The sequence below is a fragment of the Aphanomyces astaci genome (genome assembly GCF_000520075.1).
Source record: "Aphanomyces astaci strain APO3 unplaced genomic scaffold supercont1.4, whole genome shotgun sequence".
Taxonomy (NCBI): domain Eukaryota; phylum Oomycota; class Saprolegniomycetes; order Saprolegniales; family Verrucalvaceae; genus Aphanomyces; species Aphanomyces astaci.
Window position 1 is genome coordinate 92,796 of NW_009798267.1, and position 10,594 is coordinate 103,389.

A 10,594-nucleotide genomic window follows, 5' to 3' on the forward strand; every position below is an offset into this window, starting at 1 on the left:
GAAAAATGGTGTAGTATTTGGGACTCCAGGAGGGGATACAGTCCTGTTATGGGGGAATTCGTCGTGATTACAGTACCGGTACTAAAAGGCGAGTCAATTAGAACATGATCATACCAGTACTGTAGCACTGAAGTTCGTACACTGCACCAGCGAAATCGCAATTGCATTGCGTTCCGGCGCTAGTATAGCTGTACTATTTGCAGTACAGTATGCCTTGTACAGTTGTAAAGTGCATCCTCGTTCGAGAAGTGTCATATTACCAGGTACAGGTTGCGCGGCCGCTGAACCGCCTTGGGCCGCAATGCTTCTGCGAGATTGCTACAGCATACCTATGATATATAATATTATTTTGAAAAAGTAGTCCGAGCATACTTGAGTTAGGTTATATTTTTATATAGCAGCGGCCAGATACAGTGGTCGACGACCAGTCAATGCATGATATCATGCGTGGAGAATAAATCTCTATTTTGTTTGAATTGTCGTGTTTATTCAGCTGTACCTTGCATTGATGCTAAGTAGTATTGGCTTTTCGCGCCTAACACCTTCATATAAGGACATGCTCATACTATGTACTACAAGTACGCAGTAGTCTTGAACAGTTTCCATGACTTCGTGGCTTTGTTTCGGTCGCCACATGTGTTCACACCACGATTACTCATGTCGCAAGTTTGCAGGTGTATGTAACTCGGCCTTTTTGGCCACGCCGGGGTCAACATTCCCATGTCCATTTTACGTTATCCCCTTTTACGTCCTAAGTAGAAACACAGAATGATGCATCGCAGCGGAGGTAAACAACCAACACCACTGCAACAGCCTTTACATTGCAACGTGACCTCGTCTGTGGTGTACTAGAGTCCAAAAGCTACACGGAAACAACCATGCTACCAGCGCCCGAAGAGATTTCCTCTCGTCCTCGCCGAAGAGCCGGTCGTATCGTGCTAGGCGTGGCCGCATTGGCGTTGATCGGGGGCGGTGCGGCCGCGGCGGTGGTCCTCACCCAGTCCAAGGGCACCACGACGCCTACGTCGGAGGGCAGCAGCAGCCAAAACAAACCGCCGTCGTCGCTGATTGGGGGAGCTGCGGCGACGACGTTGTTGCCCAGTGGAGGAGGCAACCTTCGCCCCAGCACTACGCCTGTGATCAAGGGCCCCACAAAGTCAAACCCTGAAACCGATCCTGTTTTAGTGACCATGTTGGCGATCGGAGACTGGGGCAGCACCAACGGTATGCTACTACTACTTTCGATTACTCGTTTTTTGTACTACTTTCAATTACTCGTTTTGAGAACCTTCACCTTGGGATGGATTCACTGTAGGCAAGGGGGACGACGGCACGAATCCCGGGTCGTGTTGTTCCAGAGACAAAGTGTCCGAAGAGGTGAAAACGAACGAACCTCGGTACGTTGATTCCCCTTGAAATCAAATGAACCTCGAGAAATAATATGTTCACTCCCCTCCATCATTCCACTTGCCCGCTCGTTCTGGATGTTGAAGTGGTCGTGCTTCGGGATTGCCATCATATGTATGGGCATGATAGTTCGAGGGCGTCGTCGTCATGTGTTCGAATCGAAGAATCTCAAAATACAAACACCACGATATTAGGTACAAAGTGGATTTCCGCTCCCAGCAGCACGTGGCCAAGCTGTTGGCCCAATCAGCGTTGGAACTCAAACCCAAAGCCATTCTCGGGCACGGTGACAACATTTACTGGAACGGCGTCGGCAAAGACGACGTCAAGGCACGCATGGACGAAACCTTTGACAAAGTATACAGTGACGTGGCGCTCTTAAACGTGCCCTGGTACAACGTCGCTGGCAACCACGACGTCGGCGGGTCCGTATACCTTTGTGGGGACCGTGATGGGGCCTTTCGCGAGTGCAAAAGCGTGGCGGAAATGCTCGACGCGTTGGACTCCAAGTTTAATCTCCAGCGCGATTACAAGTCGTCCCACAACAACCGGTATGGAATGGAATTATATTTACATCAAACCCCATCAACCATATAAAAATTGGCAATATCGTGTTTGGCCAAAACCAATAAAAAACAAACGACTCGGGGATGGATGTGTCTGACTGGTATGCGAGTGGGGTAGATGGATCATGGAAGGACATTATTATGTGAAAACGGTCAAGCAACAAGGCGTGACAATTGACATTTTCAACTTGGACACGAACGAAGCGAGTGCCCACGGCGCAACGCAAGTCTGCTGCCAGTGCTTTAGCTACCGTGGCAACGACAAGTCTGTCAAGTGCAATGAAATTGACAAGGGCAGTCCATTTTGTGCTGGCGGCAACATGGACATGTACAACGTACGATCGATAGCTCCTGATGGATTGTTTCAAATGGTTTTGTTAGGCTTGCATGAACCGCATTCAATCGTGGGCCACCGAGTCGTATGATGGGGTCATGCGCGACTTGGCGCTGTCGAAAGCCGACTTTAAGATCATCAACACCCACTACTCGCCCCACTACCACATGAGTCGCCCGTTGGCAGAGAAATGGTTCAACGTGACCAAACCACCACCACCTACCGCCGCCGCCGCTGTCAAGGGGGGGGTCCACGCCTGGTTTAACGGCCACACCCACGGGTTCAACCACGATGTAACGACGTGGAATACACACTTTTTTCAAAATGGCGCTGGCGGGGGCATTGTAAGTCAGAGTGGCGCCCAAGCCGACCCAAACGCCGCGAAAGTCCATCCTGAAATCGACACGTACGCGCTTTATTCGTTTCTGGAGGGTTTATATTACTGTAGTATGACCACGGAATGTAAACACTATGTAGGGTGTGGGTCGCCGCGGGCCAACCGTATGGATTTATGGAGGTGTCGGCTTCCAAGGAGTGGCTAAAAGTGCAGTTTGTGAGCTTTGACAAGGCGTGGGTGTTTGGAGGGCACAAAGTGGCCGACACTGTCGCAGGAGGCCTTGCCAGAGGCCATTGCTGGTACATTCACAAGTCCCTCGATGGCCCGGGTGTGCCCTGTGCGTCGTCGAACGATGGCGTAGTGGGGATGCCCACTTGATTAACGTTTCATTACTACAATTGTGGCCGCCTTGTATGAGCGGTGTCAACCTACCAGTAGTGAGTTTTGACGATTTTTTCACGGGGATTGCTACCTGTCTCTTCATGATGATCGTAACCCTTCATAGGAGTCGCAACTCTCAAGTGTGTGAATCCGATATTGTGGATTCGGTACAAATTTCCAGACCTGAATCACGAATCGACGCTATTGATGAATCCATTTTTGAGTGGATTTGATTTGCTCTTACACAAAGGACAAGTATATTCGACCAATCAGAAACCCAGCGTGGTTCAATGATTGCCAACCACCCGAATTTTGGACGTTTATCGTGAATTCACAATACTAACGTTAGTTGTACTGTCCTTGTACAGTACATGTACCCAAAATCTGGATTTGTGTGCAGATTCAACCGTGACAAATCAAACTATTTCAACTTCTTCATATTTCCATGGTTCATTCACAATGTCAATTGAGCACAAATAGAGCCGATACATCTGATTGGCTAATATCCACTTCGCCCATTCCAATAGAAAATCGAACATGGATTCTAACCAATCAGTGACAAGTGATTTGGATTGACCAATGGAAAAGATTTTCGCCCGGTTCAGCCAGCGAGATGATTCGACGTAACGGGTCCTGATGTGCATACCAAATCTCCTCCAATACAAATATGCCCAAATTTAGGCTGAATGCACAGTAACGTTAGCTACTCTATTTACAGTACCAGGTTCTCAACAACAAACCAACGTTAACATTGTCACGAAACTATTTTTATATATTATCTTCAAGTATGGAAATTGTTTTGCTGAGTACTGTATTACCTGGCGATGGTAATAGCCTGTTCCAAGTACTTTTCAAAATGGGCATTATCCAATCAAAACGCTCCCCAACTCATTCCAAAATCCATTTATCAAAATGGGGTACATGACCCCATTTCATCCCATTTCGGGCAACTCAGTTATTTCCCTAATGATACTATCCAATGATTGATGCCAATCTCATTCCAACTTTTCAATTTGGCATGATAGACTCGACCACTACTGTGTGTGTTTCTGTAGTTGCTGCCTTGGCGCCACCCTCATGTCGATCGACGGACGTAGCAACCGCGCCCCTGCCATCAACACTGTTGTCGTACTCAGTACCACGTGGAGTTGGCATTGAACGCAAGAGTTGGAACTCTGCCTCGAGCTCGGCTCGGGTACACTTTGCGCGAACCTCTGGGTTTGCTGGGCTGCATTTCCAAAATGACTATTTGACTGTGTTATTGGCCAATCAGCATGCATCCTAGTCTAATGATTCAATCACGGTCATAGAATGGGTAGAAAATGGGACGAAATATTTTGTCACCCCATGTTTCGTTTTTTTCCAATTCTACTTGGAACAGGCTCTAAACACTGGCAAGAAAAGCACAATAGATTTCGCAAAGTAATCCGTGTCCGTTTCCGCAATAATTACCCTCAGGATTTAGTACAATCACGGAAACTCATGAAACGTTCTAGCGGAATCTGTGGAAAGCAGCTATCACGGAATCGGATAATCATACTTGGAGTAAGAAATATAGGTTATCCGCACAGGAGGGGTTTCATTCGGTGGGTTTCGTGTGCTAGGCTCAGGTGGACAAGTGAGGATGACTTGGCGCTGTTGGTACAGGCCAACCACGAGCGACCATTCCTTAACATCTAGTCATGAAGTCTTGGGGGGTGCTCGCGTGCAACTTGCTTAAAGTTCCTGGCTTCTCTTACCAGGAACTCGAAGTTGACGGCAAGAAAGCATCGCACAGGTTCCATCGAATCCTCGACAACCACGAAAAGTTCCAGAAGGATTCTGTGTATTTGTATGGTGTTGACCGACGGTAGGAATGTGCGAGAAGAAGTCGGCGATGACGGCCACGCTTCGCGAAGCGAGAACGCTTGACAACCATGACAAGTTCTTCCACAGACAGCATTATTGACAGCATTATTGCAAAGTACGTGATTCCTTATGACAAGTTCTTCCGCATACAGCATGATTGCAAAGTATGTGATTCCTTATGTTTATTCCGGACGCGGAAATCTATTTATACAGCGAAATCGTCTAACTGTAAATTTACAGTTAATCCGTGTCCGTGGTCATGATCGTGTCATTTTTCTCACGGACGCGAACACGGATTGAATTGCGAAATCTCCCTAATAATAATGTCGAATACACGTACTGTATATACTATGTAGGTGTTAACCGTGAAATAAATTTACCCACAACGCGCATGACAGGAAGAGAGGTGACAACTAGTTAATTGTTGCCATAAGGTTCCACGTGATGCTTGCCTCCTCCGCCCTTTTTTCCAAACGGGCTTTTGACACTTTTGAAGAAGTTACGGGCATGACCCTTTGCATTTCCAGTTGCTTCCCGGATACGGTTCGCCACTCGGCCACCCACCACTTGCGCGCGATTAAGCAATCCCGCCACGTGGTCATTTAGCTTGGGAGCGTGCTTGGAAACGGCAGCCTTGATGCCCTGGTGCGTGCGATCGATGGCTCCGCGGACATGATGGCGGACATTGCCGAACGCGCCCGTGAATCTGCCGCGGGTTTCGGAGCTGAAGAGCAAGTTGCGGGGGGTGTCATTCGTGTTGGCCAGTTCATTGTAGTGCTTGGCGAGTCCACGCAACGCTGTCACCTGGTTGTCGTCCGTGGAGGAGGTGGCTTGGTCGCCGAATGCGATGGCGCACAGCAGCATCAAGAGCACCAAGAGGAGAGAGAACGTACGTTGGCCACGCATGATGGAGCGAAAGATGGAATGAATATGATGGCACCTCGATGGAATTACGATTCCACCACGCTGCATGCAACCATGTCGTCGTAGCAAAGCAAGCCATCGGATTGGCGACCTTGTGCGATTGACAACAGCGAGGGTTGAAACTTTGAAAAAAGACGCGTATTCTTTGTCAGTATGGATTGACAAAACCAGAGGTATCTGAATGCACTGATTTGAAGTTTGAAACAACCTTACGGACAACGACGACGAGTGTGGGGCCGTCCAATTTAACAATAGTTGGGGATTACGAAAGTAATAGCCGGAAAATCCATAGGACTGCGAAACAAATAGTTTCGTCAGAGTTTCGTAATCCCAACCAATCTAATTTGAAGTATCTTACTCATTGTATGTGACTGAACAATCAATTGAATTGGTTGGGGTTACGAAAATTCTACGAAACCCATTATCCGGAGGCGACTCCTCTGACGCCCGACACTTTCGGGCTTCGTACGTGGTCACGGCAGGCATCACAGCTTCGTGATTGAATCTCATTCGCGCTCCCGGGATCCAAGTCTATGATGGCATCCCTTGGCAACTTGCCAACGAGGTCTGTATGACCGACATGAACAACGAATGCTGACATTTATGTTTTGTAATGAGCTTAGTATGCGTCGAGGAGCCCGGGCTCCTTGAACTCCCTTGTTCGGAAATAGATGCCCCAACTCAACGTGGCAGTGACGGCAAATATCGGCGGTGGCTGTGCGTGGTCGTGATGGGCGAGTTGACGTTGCCATGCTGGCTGATGCCAACGACCCAGCCGTGGTGGCGGAAGCCTCGGCGCTCTTCCACGCTGCATTTCCGCCCCAGCATCACTCTCGGCCAACTTGCGCTCGATCGTGTACAACATCCACGTGCGCACATCGTCCGAGCCCAACGCTGCGTTTGCGCACCTCCTCCAGGTGTACGAAACCAGCGACTTTATCGATGAAAAGCTGTATGTGCTGGGCGCGCTGGGCCGGTTTCCGTCTGTGAAGCTCAAGACCCGCGCGTTGGAGTGGGAGGTGTCCGCAGCCAGGACATCCACAGCGTTTTCGGCAGTGTCGCAGCCGACGGGTCGACTGTGGGACGCTTTGAGCGCACAGTACTCGCAGATCATCGTGTGCCCATCGCCAACTTCCAGACGGAACAAGCCGTCACGGCGGTCGAAGCGTTCTTGGCCGGCCGCCCCAAGGTGCGTTTGCCCGCCCACTGGGTTTGTTCTTTGAAAACATCCGCACAGGGGCTGCCATGTACGCCCGCGATGTGACACCGCTGGCGGCGTGGATCCAAATGCTGCGATAACAAGGATGTAGTTGCGGTCCAGTTGTGTAACACTACTCGGAGGGAGTAGTACTCGTAGTGCGTTGCAAGGCACCATGTTGCGGTAAATGACGAGTTTTGGGGTTAGTACATAGTACAGTGTAGTTGACCAATGGACGTATAAGGAGGATGTTCATGTATATCACGGTGGACTGAATTTGGAGCTGGTTCGTACATACTAGGTAGTACACACTGCGCAGTTAGTTTGCGGATGGGGACGATAGCTGGTGTCCCCCCGTGCTGTTAGGGTCACACTAAGCTCAGTACTTCGATAACGTTATGTTATTACTAGTAGTAGTTGCAACTGGCGATGCTGTTAGCAATTACTTGAAGTTTTTACTTCGAAGTACTTCTATTTCATAGAATACTCCAAGTACTTATATTAAATCAAGTCCGGGAGGGTTTCGTAAGAGTTTTCGTAACTACCCAATAATCAGACATTAGTTGGCATGTTGCGAAACAATTACCAACACTCCTAAATAGTGTCAATACATTGTTGTAAGAGAGAATGATGGTCACGAAACAATCGCGAAACATTTTATCCGGAACTATCAGGAGCTAGCTTAGGCCAGGGCCGGGAGCGTAGCGAACCAGGCCCGTTCGCCCGCGCAGCGACTCAGTATAACAGCAATGATCTATCTAATGTCTGGGAGCACCGGAGGCCGGGAGCGAAGCGAACCAGGCCGAGGAGCCCCCCTACTAATTTCCGGTTAATTATCCGGATGTTTCGCGATCCACTACTAATAACTATTAATAGTAGTACTATTACTGTATCAGTACCTTGTACTGTACTGTAGTACATGTATATACAGTGCCAAATATCGTCCTTTACAGTACCAGGTACAGTTCTGTAATACGAAGTACTGTACTGTAGTACAACGTAGTATACGTATAGCAATCATTAACTGTAAGCTTACTCTATGCGGTATCAAATTTTGTCCTTCTAGTACTCCTTCTAGTACTAGACAAAGTACAGGCATCATGCTCTTATCGGATGTACCAGTCCTTCCTTTGAATGCAAGGTTAAATGCAAGTTACCCCATTCTGTACATCCGCGTGGACTACGTACACAAGTACATTCTACTGTACATACAATACTACTGTACGTACAATACTACAACATCGACAACAACTTGATTGCCCAAAATCTCTACCCCAACGCAGAGAGACTGCGAACAACAATTGTATACCGCTTACGCTTTGGGCGCAGTCTCCCTGTGAATCGTCCAATTACTCTGTGATTCGTAGTGCGCACTACTTTTGTAGTTTCGTCAAATCCCTCTATTGATTTTGTATGGAAGAGTAGTCCTGTTTTGAATATTATTTAAATTGATTAAAGTATACTACCTCCGATTGGAAATGAAGGTAGTACAATAAACAGTACTGAACGTATACTATGTAACGTTAGGGCCTGTTCCAAGTAGGTATTTTTATCAAATGAAAAAGTGGTTCCAAGTACAGTTTCCTACTTTTTTACCTCTTTTTCTGCGATTTTTCACGCAACTCACTATACCAAAAGTAGAAAAAGAGGTCCTTGACGTCTATTCCTAAATCGTGAAAAAAAAGAGGTATATCGATTTTGATTGCCTCATGCTATTTCTGAAAACTACTTGGAACTTCCCCTTACTGCATATTCAGCTGCACACATCTTGAAGGATGTTTATTGCGTATTTCGGACGTTACTTCACTTGAATAACATATTCAATGCACTGTACGAATACGTATTTGGTAGCATTCAACTGCACATATTTTAAAGGCTTCTTCAGAGGTATTTTTAATGTTACTGATTAAGATACAGTACACAATATACTGTGCAGAACTGTTCATATACTATGCACAGTATAATCAACTGGAAATATCTTAAAGATTATTATGACATATGTTGAATGATACGAAGTTTTCTTTAGTTAGATTTAGATAGAAGGGAATTAAAATTATTGGAATTGAAGTAATAAAATTGTACTGATCTCCCCCCTTAAACGAAACGGGGTAAACTTGATATTTTTGAAACTTTATATTATCCAACCATATCGGAAGGTGAAGACTTTTCAATATTCAAACACTTGAATCGTTTGGCATTGAAATGGATGACATCATTTCCACTGTAAGAAACTGCTGGAGACGCACTGGCGTACTCAGCCTGACTTGGAGATGTCCAGCGCTTGAATGCATGTATAAATAGTTGGTCCAGACATCCTGCAAATACCTGTGGGAGTTAATTTACTGTGTGAATCGCATAATTTGCTCCGTTTCGTTTAAGGGTGGAAATCAGTAGTGATGGCCACTCCAAACAGTGATCATTGATATTCCGAAATATAGATTTTATCAAAGCATTGGAAATGCTTGGAGCAACGATACAAATATCTATTTATAAAAGCAAATAAGTATCATACGTTCAAAGTACCTCTGAATAAGGTTGAAATTCTATAACAAAATTCCTCGAATAATATCAACTAACCAAGGGTTTCATTGCTGCGGTAATAGTTTTATCCAATCATATCAATTTTGTCATCGTTTTGGGCAAGAAGTTCGGCAAATCATTGATTGTTTACGCTATCACCGAATGGGCCACTGAATTTGTATATACCTTTGTACACTAGTATGGATAATTCTCCTATAAATCAGATATAGCTTGATATAATTGATGAAACACTGTGAAAATCAATCTTCATAGAACTTATTTGCTGTACTACGTAGTACTATTAATACCTACTAAGTAGTAGTACTAAGTAGTAGTACTACGTAGTAGTTGTACGGTACTATTAACTGTTAATAGTAGTACTAATACTGTATTACTACTGTAGTAGTACCTTGTACTGTACTGTAGTATATACAGTGTCAAATATCGTCCTTTACAGTACCAGGTACTGTACTGTAGTACAACGTAGTATACGTATAGTAATCATTAACTGTAAGCTTACTCTATGCGGTATCAAATTTTGTCCTTCTACTACTCCTAGTAGTACTCGAAAAAGTACTGGCATCATGCTCTCATCGGATGTACCAGTCCTTCCTTTGAATGCAAGGTTAACTGAAAATTACTCCATTCTGTACATCCGCGTGGACTACGTACTTCACTTGATTATCATAGTACTGTACGTACAATACTATGTACTGTAGTGAACTCAGGAAGAGTACAGTAGTACTCTACAGATTAATAAGTCAAATTAGACCATTGTTGATTACATTCCAGAATTACTGTAATTACTATCCTTTGGTCTAAATAGTGCATTGGATATCTTGAGATAGTATAATATGACGCATTTTGACAGTTACGTTGAACTTGATTAAAGTATGTATTGATTATTTTGACGCATTTGGACGACTTGATTAAAGTATGTGTGCACATTGTATACCGCTTACGCTTTGGGCGCAGTCTCCCTGTGAATCGTCCAATTACTCCGTGATTCGTAGTGCGCACTACTTTTGTAGTATCGTCAAATCCCTCTATTGATTTTGTATGGAAGAGTAGTCCTGTTT

The 10,594-nt window shown here is 45.6% G+C and overlaps 3 protein-coding genes across 3 annotated transcripts; 2 read left to right on the forward strand and 1 right to left on the reverse strand.

Moving 5' to 3' along the window:
* Positions 1–823: 823 nt before the first annotated feature.
* H257_02251 (hypothetical protein) lies at positions 824–3,022 on the forward strand (the record flags this gene model as incomplete). The annotated part of the gene is made up of 6 exons (XM_009825803.1): positions 824–1,224; positions 1,316–1,397; positions 1,602–1,958; positions 2,092–2,308; positions 2,355–2,713; positions 2,785–3,022. Exons 1-6 carry the CDS (start codon positions 879–881, stop codon positions 3,020–3,022), a joined length of 1,599 nt encoding a protein of 532 aa, XP_009824105.1. The 5' UTR covers positions 824–878.
* A 2,175-nt stretch (positions 3,023–5,197) lies between these two features.
* Positions 5,198–5,879, forward strand: H257_02252 (hypothetical protein). The gene has a single exon (XM_009825804.1). It carries the CDS (start codon positions 5,546–5,548, stop codon positions 5,861–5,863), a length of 318 nt encoding a protein of 105 aa, XP_009824106.1. The 5' UTR covers positions 5,198–5,545; the 3' UTR covers positions 5,864–5,879.
* A 364-nt stretch (positions 5,880–6,243) lies between these two features.
* H257_02253 (hypothetical protein) lies at positions 6,244–7,262 on the reverse strand. Its single transcript, XM_009825805.1, has one exon. The coding sequence runs from the start codon at positions 7,170–7,172 to the stop codon at positions 6,417–6,419; it is 756 nt and encodes a 251-aa protein (XP_009824107.1). The 5' UTR covers positions 7,173–7,262; the 3' UTR covers positions 6,244–6,416.
* Between the last annotated feature and the right edge of the window lie 3,332 nt (positions 7,263–10,594).

Excerpts from the sequence above, each read along its gene's own strand:
- H257_02252 (XM_009825804.1), top strand. The coding sequence starts at position 5,546 with ATGATGGCGGACATTGCCGAACGCGCCCGTGAATCTGCCGCGGGTTTC.
- H257_02253 (XM_009825805.1), bottom strand. The coding sequence starts at position 7,172 with ATGGTGCCTTGCAACGCACTACGAGTACTACTCCCTCCGAGTAGTGTT.